Genomic DNA, 21,111 nt, shown 5'->3' on the forward strand with positions numbered 1-21,111 from the left:
ACCCTGTAGCAATTCATGATTTTTACAAAGGCCCATCAAAATTGCCAGGACACAGAACTAGCAGGGCAGGATCTCACAGGGACCAAATCAGCAACCTCCCTCTAGACACCGTCATGACTCAGGCAGCAGTAGGCACAGGGGCCACCCCTCCGAAACCCTCCTGGCTCGCGCTTCCTCTGGACCATGAATCCCATCTTAACCTGTAAGAAGTTGGGAGAAAGGAACTGCCGTGCTTAAGGTAACAGAGGAACTGCTTCCAGGCTGTAGAAAGACTTGGATAAATGACAGCAAGAATTGTGAGTGAGTCAGTGCCTGGGAGAAAGAGGCCAAGGTAAAGAGGGTAGGGACAGAACAAAGGTCATCAAAAGTGGCTCTGACCCGTATGTGAAGGACGGTTAAATCATGGCGTGGCAGACAAACTGGAGTGGTATTAGTCAGGGCTGAGCTGTAAAAAAACAAAATAAAGTTTTTATTCATCCAGTTTTGTTTCCCTTAAAGACTGTGCTCCTTGTGTTAGCCCTCTATATAATGTGCATATGTAAGTACATAAAAGAGAAACAAAATGACAACTCAAAAAAAAAAAAAAAAGAATTCTTTTAATAAAAATTACTCATAAAAATCCTAATAAATTTCCAAGAGCAAGATATTTCTTAGTACATTTATAAAAGAACATTTGGTCCTTTTACAAAAAGCTCCCTTTTAATTTAAATACATTTCTTATTTACAGATTACACATAAAATATCATCTATAGTTGCAAAGCATATTGCACATTACAGACAGAAGCATTTGTGTATTTCAATAGGTTTTCCCAGAGTTTCCAACTCTAGATTTTTTTCCTTTTGTAAAAACAGATTTACCTTTCTTGGGCATAATAAATAAAAAATACAGCTTGTGTTTTGCTATTTAAAACTAAAAATACCTTTCAAAATATTTCTCTGCCTCTCAGAAAGAGGGAAGCGGGTAATGAATTGGGAAGGTCCACAGGTACTCGACATTCTCGCCAGATTCACATCCAGATTCAAGTTGGGAACGCAACCCTGAGCCCTATAAAACCTGGAGACACAGCCCAGAGACCCACCCCTCCCTTCTCACTTTCATAAGAGTCCCTGCCCTGCAGGAACAGGCACTAGAGAAGGAGCTGGATGTCTGGGAATGCAAAAGGAAAGAAAGATCAAGATTTTTTTTCCCTAAAGTTCCTGCTCAGCCACTGTAGGGCTAGGGCAATCATCCAGCCCGACCTGTTAACCAGCATTAAATTTGAAATCAGCAAAAGAGAAAGACCTCTGGAAAAAAGGAATGTCTGATACTGCATCTGTGAAACCCAAAGCAAAGGGTGACAGTTTGCAATCATTCAATCAAGTGAGCTAAGAAAATGGCTGAGGGGCATTTTCCTTTGGTGGGGGACACGGTGTGGAGGTAAGAGTGGAATTCAGCTGAGACCCTCAGACTGCACCATGGCACTTATCCAGCCAGGGAGCTAGAGACTGACTTCCATCTGCACAGACACCATCCTGGAGCATAAATACCTAGAAAACTACTGAAGTGTGTGCTCTTGCCCTGTGACCCAGGACAGCCTCAGAACCTGGGGATGCAGAAGCTCTGAAACACAGACTTGAACATGGAAGCTGATGTTCACCCAGGCCAGGACAATCAGAGAGCTAGCAAACACTTCCCTCATCACCTCCTCCTTCTCCAGGAAATGGAATCTCTCAGTTACACCATCTCAACCCGCAAAGCCTGCCCTGGAACGATTTAGAACTCTGCGGGGGTAGATTTCAACTCAACCCACAAAGGTAGCTACAAGGTAGCTTCCCACAAAGGTTTGGCAAAACCATTTTCATTGAGTCAACTAAAGCGGAGCCTTTAGACACTAGCTGCACATGGGAATGCAAGGATGGTGCGGGCTGTTCCAAAGCATGGCATGCTTGGGATCAGGGTGTTCCCAGGGCAAGTAACAGAGCAAGGGACTTCCCCTGACACTCCTCTCCTCAGCCCTCCCCTCCCTGATCTCTTCCAACACAGAATAGAAGGAACAGCAAAAACCCTGCAGGATACATCACAGTTGTCGACATTCTGATCTTCAAAAAGAAAGCAAGATTTGAATGTGGCTCAGAGAACCTTCTCTTGTAACTAGCAAGAGATGGCATTCTGGCATCTAGTCACTGAGGGCAATCTGAAAGCTTGGCAACCAGGGTGAGAATGAGCCCCTCACCCTCGGACTCACAACCAGTACAAGTCCAGGGCCTGGAAGCTAAGAGGGAACATGTCTTCCGTCAACCTGTGGCCCTGAGATGCTTCTGCAACACTCAGGTCCTGGCCCCTGGTCCAGAGTGGGAGGGGCGATGGGATGCCTAAGCCCACAGGAGGGGGTTGTGGGGGTGTGATCACACCACTGCGTGATCACGGAGGGCCCACTTTCTTCCCTGAGGTGCCCCATTCTCCCAAGAGGCTCACTGATAGTCCCACCTTGGTTAACCTGGAGAAAAGGCACAGGGCCACTTGTATTTAAATGGGATATTTTGGTTTCAACAAAGCAACGAAAACATTGAAAATATATAGGATATTCTCAAAGAAAACTTTCTATTCAGTAAGTGAGACAGTGTTGATAAACAGAATGCTTCTAAAATGAAGAAAAAATGTAAAATAAGAAGCATTTGATGTGTTTTTTTTTTTTCCTTTAAAACAATTTGCACAGTAAATGTTAAAAAGACAGGCATTTATTACTGTGACATTTATTACTGAAAATCCCTTTTTTAGAAATTTCAAAGAACTGAATTATATATCCATTTTTAAAAAACAGTAACACAAGTTTTCAAGAATAAAACTCCTCTCTTTTGATAGGAAATGCAATGGCTTACACAGCCCTCTCTTCTAGGTTTAAAAAGACTAAAATAAAATCATTTGAAGTGTGCCAGCAGTAACGGGGGCACCACACACGACAGGTGAAGTTGGAGGTTTTGAAGAGACTTCCTACCCTCTCTGCGGAGATTCATGTCAACCTCTGACGCTACAGGGAAGCCAAGCTCAGGGTTCAAGCCCACCTCTGCTTTCTCTGAGCACTCTGCACAAGTTCAAAGAGACATAGTCCATTCTCGCTAAGGAAATAATGACAACAAAGAAAAGAGGTGCTTTAGCACGACTTCCTTCGTATATATGCTTGCTTAAAATAGCAGGCTGAAAGGCAAGGATGGGCCAAGAAGTTTTCAGAATCTACCTATCTGATACCCCATCCCATCCCCCTTTCACTGTGGTCTCACCATGGAGCAATACGAAACAAGCCTGCTAAAACCATAGCAGCAGCTGTGACATCCAGTGGCCCAAACAAAAATATAAGGCACTAATCGAAAGCCTGTATTACACAGAGAAACGGCTCAAGGACACCAGGAAGTCATCTGGTCATTTCTTTCTCCCTGACTTGGCTAAATGGCACTAGACAGAGGAAACGAAAACAAAACACTCCCAACCCAAACACGGTCAGAACTGAGAATCCTTGGTTGGCAGATGTAAGACTCAGATGATCACAGGTATTTTTCTCTCCCTAAAAGGCACCTGGTTCTGAAACCGTGGGAGATCCTCAGGTAAGCTCATGAGAAACAGAGACCACCACTTGGAAGACCTACCTGTAAAGCTCTTGAACGGTGATGTGATAACCTAAGAGACTGCCTGTTAGAATCCGGCTCCCTTTGTGAGCAGATAATCTTGTCACTCTGACAATCACACGGGGCACAGATGCATAACTGGATTCTTCCCCACGTGACTGACAGTCACAGAGGAGAGACCTGGGAAGGAGCCCAGTGATCCAGAGAGAGGATGACAAAATAGAATAAACAGAGCGGTCAGGGGAACCGCAGGACCTGTTGCACAGAAATTCATTCACAATCCTCTGGTGGAGAGGTAGTCAGGCTGCAGTCACACGAGCACAGGCAGAGGAGACTTGACTCGACAGACTCCGAAGTAGGAAGCTCTGAGGATCCAGCCAAAGACAGCCTGTCCACGGTGCACATCGTAAGAGGCCAACTTCTACGTACCTTTCCACTTCAAAGTATATCCTTAAGACAAACAGGCATTTTATTGAACAGAAGAGAAACACTAAAGTGTGCAAGGATCTACCAGATGTGCGCGGGGAGCTGGAAAGAAAATTCCTACACCATCGTGGATGGCCAGACTTCCATCCTCCTCCACTTCGGATTGGGTCTCGGCCTGGCCCGGGGTTCAGCTGTTTGGGGTCCAGTTGCAGATGGAGACCACACGGGGGAGGGCAGATCAAATCAAGCCAACCATCTGGTCAATCTGTCGCATGTAGATGCTCTTTAGGGGCAGGGCATATCGCCTCTCATCAGGAACCCGATTGCACTGGAAAGAAAATCAATGAAGTACCATTTGAATGAGTTAAAACCGTGTGTGTTAATCCCTCAGAAGGGGTGACCAGATGACCTCCCCTGGGGTTTCTCATCCTGGCACTGTGGACTCTTTGGGCCTATCCTGGGCACTGCAGGATGGTTAACAGCATCCGTGGGCCTCTCCACCTACATGCCCCTCACCCCTAACCCCCAGCTGTGACAACCAATGTCCCCAGACACTGCCCAATGTCCTTTGAGGAACACAGGTACCTCCAGTTTAGGACCACTGATGTAATTTACAGATGAAGATGTAGAGACCCAGGGAAACTAAAGACATGCACCCAGGGACTTCCCTGGAGGTTAGGACTCCACGCTTCCACTGTAGGGGGCACAGGTTCAATCCCTGCTCGGGAAACTAAGATCGCACATGCTGCAAGGTGTGGCCAAAAAAAGACATACGTGCATGCAAGTACAGATGGTTCAGACTAAAAGCTGTATCCCTTGGGTGTTTAACCGACCTAGAATTGCAAAAAGAAAAAAAACCTTGGCTATTTGAAAACTGTGGCTTTTCTGAGTTTACATGATTAAGAGTGCAAAGCTTTCTTCTCCCTCTCTCTCAGAGGGGACCTAAGTTTGAGAACCAAATGTGTTGTGTGGAAGCAGTTTCCACATACATTCATGCCCCTCCTCAGAAAAACACTTTCCTGCTGCTCTCACTGGAACTTGCTTGCCCAGGGCCTCATCTCTGCAAGATCCAGACTGACAGGTCCTTAGGGTGGTCCCCACCCTCCCTCCCAGCTCCTGCTTTTTGTAGGAACTGTGCCTTCTGCCTGTCCCTCTGAAACCTCCCCCTCATCATTCTAGTAGCGACTGAGAAGCAAGCTCCTGAGTGAAGCCCTCCTTGGCTTGCCAGCAGGCTAATTTCTCCGTCTTCCATGTCCCAACAGCACTTTACACAGCCTCCTACTGACGAGCACTCAGGGGGAGCAGATCTCTGTCCACAACAGACCCTGAGCCGAACCAGCACCAGGACCACAATGACTGGCCCAAACCCCGGCGCCTGGCACAATGGGATCTGGTCTATGATGTGAGCATCTCCTCCAGTCCGAGTCTGGCTTCCCCCACGTGCTCCGCCGTGACCTGAACCTTTCAGTGCCTCGATGCTTCCAGCTACGAATCGGACACGTAGACTACCTACCCCTCCCAGGGCTGCTATGAGAAGTTCACATACTTAATATCAGCAGTTAGATTGGTGCTCAGCACATGTGAACTCTATAAATGCTAACTCTGATGGTTACTCTTCCTTCTGCCCTTCCCTTTCCTTCTCAGTTGTATTTTATTCATTTAATCTACACTCCATGGCCTACTGGAAATTTCAAGGACTTTGCTCTGCTCTGGCCTGTTGATTTAGTTCAGAAACTGAAAGACTTTCAATGAGACACAAAAGGAAAAAGTACAGTCTGGGATGAGAGGGCATGCCCTAACCCAGGTAGCCTGGGGGGAGGTGGCAGGACTCTTGGCAACTGAGGCTTTTCCTGAGGAGGGAGCTGGCATACGATGCACTGTGAGATCATGAGGTTTGCTCTATCACCGGATGCAGCGCCCACATCCAGACCAACCTGCTGGGCTCAAATCAACACAACTACCTTTGGCTGAAAGGAAAGACTCGAGGATGTGTTTCCAAACCTTCCTCACTGCTCTCGGGGATGGTCCAAGAGTGCCCAGTTGAGCGCCCCCTTTAAATGAGGCCAGATACGTCTTGCACTTTGTAAATTTTTTGGCTACACCACATGGCATGTGGGATCTTAGTTCCCTGACAGCTGATCAACCATGCACCCCCTGCATTGGGAGAGCAGAACCACTGGACCTCCAGGGACATCCTGACCCGAGGGACACTATGCACAGGCTCCCCGGCCCTCAGGCTCCTGGTGGGGCTGGCCCATGAGAAGCTCCAGCAGACCGGAAGCGCTATGTTCACTTTGCCAGCCCCCTTCCCACACAGTCACAGAAGCCGGCCCAGAGCAGCGGCTCCTGCCCAGAGGCCGCCCCCAGCACAGGCTTCTCTGCATCAGGGCTCCCATGACCACCCAGTCCACCGGCCCCTCAGCCCGGAGCACTGGCGGGCGGCTGCCCCCACTGTGTCCTTACACCCTGATGGCACCTACAGAAACGGCCCCTTGCTGAAACTCTTCTCAAATTACCCAAGCTTCAGGTGCCAAGAATATTCTGTTAAGACCCCTGGATGACAATATTATGAGGAGTGTTTTCTCTTCCTCCACAGACAAATCACCCCTTGAGACAGCAACTTACATTGGAGCTGGAGTTGATGACGTTCAGCTCCTGAGGTTTAGGCCTGTGCCCAGACTTTCCCACTTGGTCCGGCCCTCCCTCTTCAGAGAAGAACTCCTTCCAGGGTGACTCCCGGAGATGTTCGTCAACAGATATAATGTGTCCCTCAGTTGTAAACATGTATCTGGTTCCAGATTTGTGTACTGGGTTCTCCTCATCAAAGAGCTAGTGGGGGGGGGGGGGGGAACACAGATACAATTGTAGCATGTTTGGAACTAATTCATAGGGGTGAGCCAGACTACTTAGAGATAAGAATTTGCTAAGCTCTCACACCAACCCAGGCTGTGAAGTGTGCGTGCTCAGTGGCTTCAGTCGGTGTGCCTCTTTGTGACCCTATGACTGGTAGCCAGCCCCGCTCCTCTGTCCATGGAATTTTCCAGCCAAGAATACTGGAGTAGGTTGCCATGCCCTCCTCCAGGAGATCTTGCTGACTCAGGGATCAAACCCGCGTCTCTTACGTCTCCTGCATTGGCAGGCAGATTTTTTACCACTAGCAGCACCTGGGAAGCCCGTGGGGCAGAATCACCGGTTGTGTTTAAGTTCAGATGCCTGAACTTCCCTGACCCCACCTAGACCTAGAGGTTAGAAAGCCCAGGCCTAAGACCCCAGTGACACTAGTCTGTATAGGCCCCAGATGATGCTCCTCGCCCCACTCCCCTAAGAGTTCAAGTGCTGGGATTCAGGAACTGGCCCCCACCTCAGCCCTAAACTGTAAAAACTCCATAGAGAAGGAGGTACATGGCTTATTCTTCACTGGATCCCCAGGGTCTGGCCCTGACACACATTCCTACATGGGCTCTGTGGGAACAGGGCACCCAAGGCAGTCCCTTCCTTCAGCAATAGACGTGGGGGTGAAGAAGCGTGCAGCGAGGGCATCTAGAAAGACCTAGCTGAGTAGGGACAGGTCAGAGTGGGAGAAGGCAGGTGTGCAAAAAATGACAAACGAGGCAAAAAGTAGAAACAGATCTCTTCAAGATGGGAAAAAACCTTACAGGCATCTCAAGTATTTTACAAATGAGAAAAAAACACTCAGCAGGGCTGGTCTATGTTTACACAGCTCGAAGGAGAAGAACAGGGCCAGCCCAGGTTCTCCCCCTCCCCCCATGACCGGACCGAGTTCTTTCCCTTCAAACACCCTGGGGGTCTCCTTCATTCATTCGCTCCAGGATTTGCCCCATGAACATCCCAGACACCACAGGCTGCAGGACGGGATGTCTGGAAGAACCATCTGAGCCACTTGGCAGAATGACAGATGCCTGTGCCTGCTTCTGAAGCTTCCAACTCAACATGGCTCTAATTTTAACAGGGTGACTCCAATCCAGCTGCCCCTGGGCTTGGGAACCACTGAACTAGATACAGGGAACCTATCACCACTGATGGCTATCTCTGGATCTTCGCCTAAGGTCCCCATGCTGTTTCCCCACCAGGAAGTCCCGACCTTTAGAGCCTTGAGAGAAAGAAAGCAGCCTCATGCCCTGGTGCAAATGCCTCACACGTCCAAGGCTGAGTAGCCGAGTGGAAAGAGCACTGGACAAGGAGTCAGGACTGGTTGCTCTGCCATGTCACCACCCCCGGAACGCAAGCAAGTCCCCTGACCTCCCTCCAGAGATGACAGATCCCAAGGGGAAGAATGAACACAAACCAGATGATCCCAAAGGTTTCTTCCAGATCCAAAAGTTCAGTTTCTACCCAAACAGGTGAGCATGTGTGTCTGGACAGAGAGCTGGCTGGGCTGTGGGTCTCACGAGAGCACACACGTCAGGGAAAATGAGATCTGAGACCCTGCTCTTTTCCTCAGAGGAACGTTCCAACCCCCAGGCTCACAAGGGTCCTCTAAGAACTGCCGTCTGCACTCCACACGCTGTGCGACGCTAGGTGGGTGGGTGGGTGGGTGGGTGGGTGTGTGTGGGTGTGTGTGTGGGTGTGTGTGTGTGTGTGTGTGTGGGTGGGTGTGTGTCCTGGGCAGTACTTCCTCCATGAGGCCAGGAACCACAGAGGACACATCAACGTGCTTTTGTTCTGACAGGGTGGCACCCCTGGGCCAGCGAGATGCCCAGCACGGAGCAGTGCCTGCTCATGTATGTTAGATGGAGGCAAAAGGCATGCTTGCTTGCTGTATAGCACAGGAATATGCTCTGTGATGACCTACAAGGGTGGGATGGGGGTGGGGAGGTGGGAGATTCCAGAGGGAGGGGACATATGTATACTTATGGCTGATTCATGCTGTTGTACAACAGAAACCAACACAATACTGTAAGGCAATTGTCCTCCCATTAAAAAAAAAAAGGCATGCTTGCTTTCAGCAGAATGAAACACTCTGGGTCAATCTCACAGCACACGTACCAGATACAGGTATTTACAGGTCTCGCTGAGGAAGAAGCTCTCCATCCGGTCCTCCTTGGACTTGTCGATGACATGATGCAGCGTAGCGTAGCCACACCTACGAAACAGTCGTCCGGTCAGTCCCACAGTGCCCCTCCCACCTGCTCATTCACTTAAGAGGCAGAAGCAATCTATTAACAGAATAACCAAATGATCAAACGCCACCGGGGAAAATGAAACAGGGTGGGTTTAAAAGCTACCTTTTTTTTAGCCTCAACTGACTGTCTGCAAATTCATTAAAAAGTGGTCTGGCAGCCAAATCATTAGGTGAATGGTGGGGAAAGGGGTACGAAGGTGGTGGAGAGTGTTTGCCAAAAGTGTGACAAGACACCAAGAAAAATGACTGGCAACAAATTCTAAAGGACTGATTTACATTTCATGTCCCAGTACTTGTAGACTGACTTCTCATTCGGATGGTTTAAAACAGTATTTTGTAAGAAAATATTTATTTTACAGGTTTATTTATTTATTACTAGGTTAAGAAAAGCAGGTCACAAAATTTAGTTTTTATACATATATACACACATTACAGACATATATAAATGTATAAAAAAGAGTGTAAGACTCTATACTTAAATGCTAATGGTAGTTATCTCTGCACATGGAGATCACAGTGATAATATTCTACCTCTATATTTTCTATACTCCCTAAACTTTTTAGCATATGTATTATTTGTATAACAGGGAAATAAGTTACTTAAAAAGAGTCCATAGAGTCTGCTAGAACTCTACAGGAATAAAGGTGAAAAAAAATTTTTTAATTCACACTATAACAGGCAGGTTCTACTATACAAGAAGTAAGGAATCTCCCTGCAAAATTAACATTAAGGGTCTGTTCTAAAGAGTAAAACACCAAATAGAATATTATCACCCCAGAACGACTCAGAATAAAAGTGGTCAACAGGAAAAGGAAGGAACTTAGGAAACTAACTTGACTTTTGTGTACTTTTCCAGACTCTGCAGAATGTCCATTCCTACATGGAGGTAGAAGGGATTCTTGGTTGCCTAGAGAGAACATGAGAGAAGGTGATCCAGGGGGCCTGGGAGACACGCCACCCATACACACTGTGCTGCCTGCGGGGCTTTCCCGAGGAGGCACGGCCACTTTATCCTGCAGTGTCTCGAACGTTTAAAGGACTAAGGTATACGGTGAATTCTGGTCAAAGTGCACCTCCAACCTGCTTAACTTGAATGTCGGGCTGGGGGTGGCAAGAAGGCCTGCTTCCAGGGCAGATCAACCCCCTGCCTTTGGCTTTCCTGATCCCCCATCATGACAGTCCTGCGTCTAAGGACAAATCCAGTTTCTGTGTTGTCTGAGAACTCTTCAGAAACCTCAGCCGCGAGCACAGAAAACAGGACTTTGCCTCCATTCCACACACAGCACTGGGAAGAACTGCCTGGGGACAAGATTTCTGAAGCATCTGCAGGGGCCTCCACACTCTCTGTCCTCTAATCACCCCCAGGACGCAGACCCGGGGCTGCTGACTCTTCTGTCACAGGCTCATAGATGGTTTTGTGAGGGGAAGAAAAATTCTCTGGGAGGACTAGACTTTCCTCCCAAAACAAGTTTAAAAGTTGGGGATAATCTACAATCCATTCCCAGTGCCAAGCCCGCAGGAGCAGCAGAAGCAAACAACCACAAAGTCACTGTCTCTGGATTAGGAGAGTGCAGGGAGAGGCCTCAGAGGGCAAGGTGGTAAAGCCGAAGATTTCTTTGGCTTCTAAGAAAATAGGCAATGTGAAGAAGAAGCTGCAAGAGGAAACAAACAGTGACAGAAGCCAAGAGCCTAAACCCAAGGGCAACAGACCTCAGCTTAAGGGGAGGCCACAGACGGTGCCCGAGAGTCACCCTTGGAGCATGAGTGGCCTGACTCGGCCCTGAGTCCAGGGAGGCAGAGTCACAGGCTGGCTCCTCCTCTGACAGGTTACAACTCACAAGGTCTCTCTACCCCCGTGAGGTCAATTACCAGCTGCACAGGATTTCTGCCTCTTTTAGAAGCAAATGGCAAGGATTCGGTGTTTTAAAAAAAAAAAATTATTGAATAAATCTAAACTACAACACTGGGAATTCTTCAGTGGTCCAGTGGTTAAGAATCCTCCTTCCAATGCAGGGGACATGGGTCTGATCCTGGGTCAGGGAACTAAGATCCCACATGCCATGTGGTAACTAAGTCCATGTGCCACAAGCACTGAGCCTGTTCGCTCTGGAGTGGAAGCCCACGCACCACAAGGAAGACCCAGTGCAGTCAAAATGAAAAAATAAAAATAAACTACAGCACTAATCCTGCTAGCAGAGCTCGTAAGATCTCCTTGCAAGGGCCTGCTCACTACACACGTCATTATACGGCTGCTGAACACACGGAGGGCCAGCTTCTCAGAAAGTGAGCAGCTCTGGTGCTATATTTGCGAATGGCTGACAGCTCTCGGTGTGTATATATGCATGGCGTGCACAGAGGGATAAATATCTGCCTTAAACTGTGGGGGAGAAGATTCTTCACAGTTAAAGTGACATTTCCTCTGGCATTCGTAATTTCACAAAAGAAAAAGACTGTTTTTTTTTTAAAGGATTAAACAAAAAATAGGTATTCAGATGAATCCCAGGTGGTTCCCTTTCCAGCTAAGGAACAGACTTCGTTCGTCTGAATAATTTACACAGCCCAGGGTTCCACAGTACATGAGGACAGAAATGCGCTCCCCAGGGAGAGTTCTTTGGTCCAATATATTGGAAAACAGTGAGTACCAAATGTGCCTCTTGATTGTTTTAAGGGTGGGAGAAACAAGTCCTGGAGTGAAGATAGGAGCCAGCTTTGCAGAATGTGGGTCACATGCGTACGTGACCGCAGACGCCTTCCCTGTCCTGTGGAAGCACAGCTGACGCTGCGCGCTCACCAGGCTCCGGGCTGGCAGTCACCCCAACGGTCACTGTGAAGTAACTTGGTTCTCCACCTGTGGGCAAGCACTCCCTGTGAACCAACTGCTCCAGGCCTTCCCAGCAGTACCTGGTAGAGGAGATACGTGGACTCCACCAGCTCGGGCCTCAGCGGATAGAAGAGCACGTCAGGGGCCTGCAGCTGCCAGTTGTACCTCTCGGGGAGGGCCCCGTAGCGCTTCCAGATGGCGTAGTAGAAGGCGTGCAGGCAGATGGCGTCTTCCACGTCTCCTATCAGAACCTGAGGGAAAGACGCAGGGCCCCAGGCTAGGATGGGGTTCTCACAGTGGCAGGACGTGACACATGGGCCCTGGGCTCCCCCTCCACCCACTGGCTATCTGATCCGCAAACATAGCTGAAGACAAACCCAACCCAAAAGCTGCCTGTGGGACAGACGCCACCCCCCATCTGGCCATCAGCGCCACATTCCCGAGGACTGCAGAGGACAAGACGCTAACTCCTCATGAGCAAAGCATCGACAACTGAGAGATGGACCATCCAGAAATTTTACACCGTTACTTTTCAGGCATGGCTTTGCGCTGATTCAGTGCGGAGTAATTTTCAAAGAGAACAATGGACACATACTGTGCCATGAACTGCCCAAATCTGAAGGAGCCAGAGAACATTCTGGAACCATACAAAGAAAAGAGGGGGCAGAACACTTTCCAATGACTTCTTTCACTAAGCAAACGGAATTGTGAAATACCTGCAGTCCAGGGAAGAAGGCCTGCAGAGAGTCGATCCACGTGTTCATGAGCTGCCCGCTGAACATGTTCACGTTGACGTAGAGGGGCGGGTCCCCTTCTCCCTCGTTACAGGCTTCCCGACTGAGGAGCCAAGCAGAATGGTCAGAGAGAAGGAAGAGACACAGCTCTAGCCCTGTTCCTCCATCAGCCCCCAGCAGCTTCACTTCAGTGGAATCAACATCAACCTTTGCTCCCAACACAGTCTTTAAACCTTTGGAGACAGACCGCCTCTCCCTGTCAATACAGTACTCTAGCACGAGATGACACCTACTGTGAGACAAAAGTTCTGAACTTGGCCATCGTAACACATTGACTTGTCACTGCACTTTGCAGAAAGCACTTTGACATGCAGGTTTGAGTAATATTTCCATGTAATTTGGTATATTTTCCAGCCAATGCAAAAGCATTTCCGTACAAGGCTTCCCTCATAGCTCAGTTGGTAAATGCCTACAATGCAGGAGACCCCTGTTCGATTCCTCGGGCATGAAGATCTGCTGGAGAAGGGATTAGGCTACCCACTCCAGTATTCTGGCCTGGAGAATTCCATGGATTGTATAGTCCATGGGGATGCAAAGTTGGACATGACTGAGCAACTTTCACTTTCAATTTGGTATATACAGTGAGTCAGTCTTGACCTGAGTGGGGAAGCCTAGTTCTTTCTGCACAAGGGTCTCGTCTCTAATAGAATCCTACACCACGGGGTCTGGGCCTGGAGGAGCACATCAGAGCCAAGGAGCTCAGGGATTACCACTCGATTTAGTAAATGCAGGGGCTTTAAAAAATAAAAAGGACTGAACTCTGGCCAAACAGCCTTTTACCTAAACATAGCACTTGCCTGTTCATACAACAGCTAGGGTGGAAATGTGTCCGAGAAAATCCTACCAAGCAGGCAACTCAGTAGCTGTCACTTGCTCTGGCCACTTAATAGACGCCAAGTGCACAGGGGAAGACCCAGGAGGAGAGAGGAGGCACAGGGTAGAAGCTGCTGCAGCTTCAAATGGCACTTCTCTGCCATCCTCAATGCACAACCGACAAGCAGCAAACAGTACTGTTTTTACCAAATACGCCATTTTGCTGTATAATAAAAACTAATGGAACACTGTAAACCGACTATACTCCAATAAAAATTAATTTAAAAAATAAAATAAAAAATAATTACTAAGAAAACAAACACAGAAGGGAAAAAAATGTGGTAACTGTCCTTCCTCTCATCAAGTATAAAGACTGAACCTAACTTCTCTGGAAAGTGAACCAAAACAACTGTGCCACAAGGCAGCTCTATGTGCAGTTAAAGCCTGAGAAACCGGGGACGTGTCACTCCTTGTGGCAGCCACTCCCCAAGTAGCCCCCAGTGACCCCTGCCTCTGGGCTGTCACAAGCCACTCCCCAAGTAGCCCCCAGCGACCCCTGCCTCTGGGCTGTCACAAGCCACTCCCCAAGTAGCCCCCAGCGACCCCTGCCTCTGGGCTGTCACAAGCCACTGCCCAAGTAGCCCCCAGCGACCCCTGCCTCTGGGCTGTCACAAGCCACTGCCCAAGTAGCCCCCAGCGACCCCTGCCTCTGGGCTGTCACAAGCCACTCCCCAAGTAGCCCCCAGCGACCCCTGCCTCTGGGCTGTCACAAGCCACTCCCCAAGTAGCCCCCAGTGACCCCTGCCTCTGGGCTGTCACAAGCCACTGCCCAAGTAGCCCCCAGCGACCCCTGCCTCTGGGCTGTCACAAGCCACTGCCCAAGTAGCCCCCAGCGACCCCTGCCTCTGGGCTGTCACAAGCCACTCCCCAAGTAGCCCCCAGCGACCCCTGCCTCTGGGCCCTCACACCTTTGTGCTGTCCCTCACACACTGCATCAGCCTTGGTCTGTGTGACCAACAGTCCAGCAGAAGTTCTGGTTGTCATTCCCAGATTAGGACGTGAAAGCACAGGGCGGTTTCTGGAAGGTCTCTTTCTGTCTCTCTCAGACCACTCATTCTGGGGCAGCCAGCTGCCATAAGCTGCCTACGGAGATGTCCATGTGGCAAGGAACTGAGACCTCCGGCCACAGCCAGGGAGCAACCAAAGCTTGGGAGGGAGCCCTCCAGCCTGGCCCAAGCCATGACATGGCTGCAACTTGTGGGCGACCTCGTGAGAATTGGAGAGAGAACATTCGCTGTTTAAGCCACTAGGCTTCGGGATAATTTGTCACACAGCCGTAAAGAGCCAATATACCGCTTCATCCCCAGATGACCAGCTAACAACTAGGAGGCAGTAAAACGAGGCCCGAGACCAGAGCCTGTGAATTGCGTGGAGAAGAACATGAATACCTCACGACACATTCTGCTTGCTCAACGGAACAAGGAGACAGGCGGTGAGGAGACATACCCTCTTCTTAAGTAGTTCTGAATACTCTGATATGCAGCATTAAACATTTCTAGGTCTTCTTTTTCTCCAAAGAGAATGTAAGATTTCAAGAGGTATTCATAGAAGGAGTCCAGTCCGGCACCCAAGCCACTCTGCTTGCCGACCCAGTGGCCCGTCTGAATGTTCACAACATTGCCTGTGAAAATAAGTGGAGCTCGTCAGGACCCAGGGCCGAGGGGCAGGAGGCCTCCTACTTCAGCCCCATGGCCCCTCAGTACCTTCATCCTGCACAGGGAAGAGGCAGCAAGGGTACAAGGCCTCTTGCGTGATCTGACAAATGGAAGGAAGACTGAAAATATCTATATTAGAATTTAAAAGTACTGTATACAAAAGTTTCATGTGACAGGCTGCAAGGGCTTATGGAATTTTAAAGTTGACAGTTTGGGGTGACACTGGGTGAAAAATGGGGAGACTATTTTATTTTTCCTGTTGTTAAATACAACAAATTTGTGAGAAACTAAGGAATAATCGAAAATCACTTTTAAACGGAAGTACTTTTGCAATGACACTCTAGGCTCCAGGACCCCCAATCCAGTTCCCTCCCAGTGACAAGAAAATATTTCTCAAAATAAGACAGTTATAAGAGGCAACAACCTATTTTAAGATAACATCTTGAGCTAGTAAAATACTAATAATTATTGAAGATAAATAATGAGTACATAGGGGCTCATTATTCATGAACCTTTCTCTTACTTCAATAGGAAACTGAATTTTTCAGTATGTTTGAAATAATTTTTTAATAATGTCTTGACCAAAATTCTGGAGGAAAAAAAGAAAAATCTAATACTGGTTTAATCTGACTTTCAACCTCCTATCATACGGCGAGATTTCTGTAAAGGAGAAAGTCACTCTACCAGTTAGCTCTAAATTCCTATATTTGGAACCTCATACTGAAGCAACATCATTTGCCTCTGAGGCAGCTCTTTTTATAGCATTCCCATTAACAATTATTTTCAAGTGGAATATGCCAAGGGATTCAAATCGGAAGAGAGCCCTCAGATAGGAAAAGCATGATTCCATGCCATCAAACCTTCCAGCCTCCCTCTAAGAAAAGTCACACGGAGAAACACTGAGGGCCCCCCTCTCTGAGTTGTCAATTTCAGGCTCCATGGTACAAGGAAAAAGGAGTGGAGAGGAGGGAGGGCCCCAGAGAAGAGGAAAGGAAAGGGGGTGATGCTCTCGGCACCAAGACCCGACAGGGTCCCCGCACCTAACAATCCCGTGTCGCTGCTCCGCAAGCTCCAAAGGGCTTTCACGGCTCGCCTGGCCACCCACTCAAACGTGGAATCCCCCAGCAGTCGGCTTAGAATCCCAAATTCCACCAGGAGGGAACCAGCACCGGCCGTGCACGTCTCATTATTGCTGTCGGGAGGAACGCCTGTCTTTAGATTCACCTGGGGATAGGAAGAGACAAAGGATTTGTGGCAACAGTCAAGGAACTCACGTGGCTAGGAGGCCAAGTCACAGCGACCACACTCCACTAAGGAACCAAGCTTCCTGCAGGCTGAGTCAGCCCCTGCCTCCTGCTCTATGTCCGAGACAAACATGGGAACGAGTTTAAAACACACAAACAAGATGATACGAACACCAGAGCCCTGTGTTATTCGTAAGAGCCAGTCTTGGAGGAATCACAATAACGCTATTCACTAATACGCCTCTTTTCAGCAGATTTCCAGGTTCTCTTCATGGTTATGCAGCACCAGGCTTTGGTATGGGGGACAAAGGCAAGCTGTGGAATCATGCAGAAATTTTAAGTGAGCTGCTATGAAGCCAGTCCTGCTCAGCAAACGTGAACAAATCTCAGGCTGGGAGAGAAAGGGCACCTAGCAAGAGCGTGACAGCCTGTTCCATCATGGAGGCTCCCGAGGTCTGGCAGTTCTCCACTGGTTACCCAGAGGCTGACTCAATTCCCAGAGGAGATCTGGGCTCAGCAAATCAGACGCCACAAAGACAGAATCTTCTTCCATATGTTGCATTTAAATCAGCAACTAACTTGCTGGTCTGTACAGGCTTTATTTGAAAGATCCACGTGAAACAACATACACTGAACTCCTATGGTATACATGTGAGAGTGTCTGGGGAAATGGACCCAGGTCAGAAACAAAGACAAATTCCCCTCACTGTTTTGTTGTAGCACAGGATACAAATCCCACCTGTAAAAGGGGTTAAGAAGACTGACTGAGCAGAGGAACGTAACTTTCTTAAGAAGGAGGATAAGTCAGATATGTCCTATGCCTAGCACACGATAGGTGTTCAGTAAATGCTGAATGAGTTAAAACCAATGTGTACCATATTTAGGGCTAAATTCTCTCAAGGACATGGATTTCCTCTCCCACATCAGCCCCACTCCTTCCCGCAAATAAATTCATCAACAAAGAGTGTTCATTCAGGCAAGGGGTGAGTTATGGAAACCGTCCACCTACCCGAGGGTAGGGGATCCCAGTCTTGGTGTTTTCAAAGGCAGGGAGGAGCCTCACGGCCAGGTCGTGAGCCATGTGTAACAGCTCGTTGTCATAATCCTTAATCGTCATGTCACCAAAGGGCTGCTTGGAGTCGGTTATTATTCTGTGGGCAGAAAGAAGGCTCCCCAGAACCCTAAAGACAGGAAGAACAAAAGAATAAAAATCATGTTGGCTGTACAATCCAGTTCAGAATGACAGCAGCAGGCTCGAATCCCCTGTGGACTTAGCACTGCCTGAATCAGAGGGGCTGAACTTACTGACCCCCTGACATTCTTTCTGGCCCTTAACAGGGAACAATCAATTGCTAGCTAAGCACACTACTGAAAAGGAGAGGGCGATCTATTCATCTGAGTCTACTGAGAATAACCCCCTTCTAGTGATAACCTTGTTTGGTAATCGTCATCATCTCATCACAAGACAGCGGCCTCATCAGTCCCAGCATAAATATCACTTTTTAGTACTAATAAACTACTCTTGGTTTCTCTCACTTGGGGGAGAAAACTTAGCCAAACAAGAAAAAAGAAAAGAGCAAGATAACAAATACCAAGTAACTTTTGTAGCTCTAGCTGCCAAACAACATGAAATTCTCCAACTTCTGGTGCAGAGGCAAGGAGGGGAAGAGGAAGAGAAGAGGAGAGAATGGCCCACCGAGAGGCAGGGGCCACCAGCTTACATCCCCAGCCCTCAGGGGCCACAAGTTCATGTCCCCTCCAATGAGCAGAAGTGGACTGTGACATTTTTCAGAACTTTAAATAAATGCTACACAAATAAATGTTATGCAATGATACAATTTTCAAAGTTTCAGTGGAATAGGAAAGCTGTCACGGTCTATCAGACTAAAAAGGTGAGATATAAAACATGAGTCAATACATAAGAGGGAGAGATGGAGGAAGTTAGCGGGGGTGAGGGGGAAAGGAAGGAGAGAGAAAGACACACGGGAGCAAAGTGACCCACATGGTAAGCAGTGGTTTTCTGCAGGTGGTAGGTGAGATGAGAAACTCTGATTTCTTCAGAAATACACAGGGGTTTTCCTAGGACACAGTGAAGGAAATGAGACCAGACGTAAAGTGAAATCATGAAAAACTCTTTTAAAGGGACACCTATCTTAAATACACATTAAAGTGTCTTTCTATTCAGCCCCAAATGGAATTACTTTGAAATGGCCATTGTTTCAGTTTTGATCCATCCAAAAGAGAGGAAAAGGGGACACTGAGCCCACGAGGTCTACATGGACTCCCCAGCTGGACCCTGTGGCCCATGAACCGTCACAGGGATATTCCCCTCACTCACACACACACACAAGAGCGGCTTTCAGTCTGTTTGACAATCCTTTTACCTTATGGTGGCCTCGAAGACCTGGACGGTGGAATCTCTGTCAAAGGAAACTGTGTTGATCACTAACTTGACTGCTTTCTGGAACTCGGATGAATTTCCCATTATCTTTAAAAAGAGGAACACAAGCCATTATGACGGCATGAAATGACACCGAGGTTACATGATCACAGGAGCTGGGCCACATCATCTGAATGTCTGTAAGTGCTGTGGTTTTGCCACTCATGGCAGCAGAAACACAAAAGCCCAGTTATCTCTTAGAATACATTCTGGGACAGATGGCAAGCCCATTTCCACCAAACTCAAGAACCGTATCTCCAGATGGCAAAACTTTGACAATAACTCCTCATAAAATCATTAGCAGCCTTCATCACCCCTCCCCAGGCCCCCTCAGCTTCACTCTGATTATTTAGCAAGGCAGGCATTACAGTTCCTGAAGTTCCTGAAATGAGTAAAAACCAATCCCAAAATAAAAGAAACAAAAAAACAGGCTATTTCCTCTGTTCCTCAAATAATTCAACAGCTTGGGTACTTGGTTTCCAGGAGACTAAAACATCTGGGAAACTGACTCTTTGCTTGTTACCCAGATGTCTGAACACGTTGAGAAATAGTGGTATTATCTTTGGGAGGACAGCATAAGGCCAATGCCATTCAAAACCAACACAATACGCAAGTAACCAGCCCTACATCCTTTGTAAAAAATATTCTAGAATTATGATTCCTATTTTTGGGTGTGTGGATATGGTATCATTCCAAGCATCTCTCTCTTATGTGAAGTGCAAATTGAGCATAAAATTTGATAAATTAACCAGAACTGAAATGTTTTCATGCTGTTCAAAATTTTATGACCATCCTGGGACTATAATGACAACATAAGGACACATCCAGAAAAAAAGAATGAAAAAACAAATGATGTCATTCAGATACTACTTTTTCAAGTGTTTCTTATCTCCTAGTATTTATTGATCTAGTGCATCTTTTTTTCTTTTTCTCCCCCTCACTGTTATTTTGCTGTTCCATGCAGAGAAAGTACAGTTTCTTTTCTGGCTTTTAATTTGGTTTTTTAACAAGATCATGCAATCCTGCTGCAAGTTGCATCAAGTAGTCAAGGGACTGCTATTGTCTGAGTGCTTCCCAAATACACCTGTTACGGTTTGTTTAAAATGTCAGCAAAAGCACAGGGAAACCTCAACAGAAGTAACATCTGAAAAAGAAGGCTGCAGTGTACATCAAAGACCGGATATTTCTACCGTGAAAACCACAGCAATGGGTCTGTTTCCCTACTGATGTTCACCAGCAGCCGAATCTGTTAGCAGCTGCAGATGCTGATATGAGCTCAGAGCACGTGCAAGACAGAGGAGGAAGGTTTCAGTGACATATTGTAATTTACCATTTTATAAGCTACAGAACAGAGTAATGATGCTCTGAAATCGCTCACTTAGGCTTAAGAAAAGCTGGGTTGGACAGAAGCATTACACAGGCTTCTTTACTGCAGAACTTCTCACAGCCTTGAAAAGGCTGGTGTCCACAGTGGCTTTCCAAGAGTGGGCAGACTGGGAGGATTTCTCAAGTTCATTTGGGAACAGAATTGTCCTTTGCAGGAGCACACCCTTGGAATCTGTGTTGGGAAATGTCAGATTCGTCAAAATTCATTTTCTTAACACCTATTTGTACTCCCACCATGTATCGGACACCATGAGGCGTGGACAGAGTGCAGTGATGAACAGAGGCAAGGTCTCTGTACTTCACAAGCAGGGCAGAGAGATAAAAAGATACAATGGGGGATTTCCCTGGTGGTCCAGTGATTAAGAATCTGCCTTGCAATGCAGGGGACGCAAGTTCAATCCCTGGTCAGGGAACTAAGATCCCACATGTCACAGAGCAACTAAACCCACACCACAACTAAAGATCCTACATGACAAAACAAAGGTGCCACCTGCTGCAACTAAGACCCGACGAAGCCAAATAAATAAAGATATTTACAAAAAGATACAATGGGACCAAAAGAGAGGGCTCAGGGAGAAGAGGTGGCCTTTCAGAAGCTAGATATATATATATGTCTTGGGATTTTTTTTTTTTTAAAGCAATACTTGTAGGCTGAGTCAGCCTCTGGTATCTTCAACGAGTTAACTCTAATTAGGGTGAACATACTAGTCTGGGCGGCTTCCCTGGTG

At 47.6% G+C, this 21,111-nt stretch overlaps 1 protein-coding gene across 2 annotated transcripts in view; it reads right to left on the reverse strand.

Moving 5' to 3' along the window:
- Positions 1–576: 576 nt before the first annotated feature.
- EDEM1 (ER degradation enhancing alpha-mannosidase like protein 1) overlaps positions 577–21,111 on the reverse strand; it is a 28,380-nt gene continuing 7,845 nt past the window's right edge. Inside the window, exons 3-12 of one of the 2 annotated variants that reach the window (XM_061396350.1) lie at positions 18,942–19,045; positions 17,567–17,738; positions 16,354–16,537; positions 15,105–15,279; positions 12,708–12,828; positions 12,072–12,242; positions 10,004–10,077; positions 9,034–9,130; positions 6,652–6,855; positions 577–4,354 (exon numbers count right to left, since the gene is read on the reverse strand). In XM_061396350.1, coding sequence (XP_061252334.1) covers positions 4,265–4,354; positions 6,652–6,855; positions 9,034–9,130; positions 10,004–10,077; positions 12,072–12,242; positions 12,708–12,828; positions 15,105–15,279; positions 16,354–16,537; positions 17,567–17,738; positions 18,942–19,045 — 1,392 coding nt within the window. In that variant the 3' untranslated portion in view covers positions 577–4,264. Of the gene's footprint in view, positions 4,355–6,651; positions 6,856–9,033; positions 9,131–10,003; positions 10,078–12,071; positions 12,243–12,707; positions 12,829–15,104; positions 15,280–16,353; positions 16,538–17,566; positions 17,739–18,941; positions 19,046–21,111 lie in introns of those variants that run through there. The other variant, XM_061396351.1, reaches the window with a different exon arrangement.

The sequence above is a fragment of the Bos javanicus genome, chromosome 22, assembly GCF_032452875.1.
Source record: "Bos javanicus breed banteng chromosome 22, ARS-OSU_banteng_1.0, whole genome shotgun sequence".
Taxonomy (NCBI): Eukaryota; Metazoa; Chordata; class Mammalia; order Artiodactyla; family Bovidae; genus Bos; species Bos javanicus.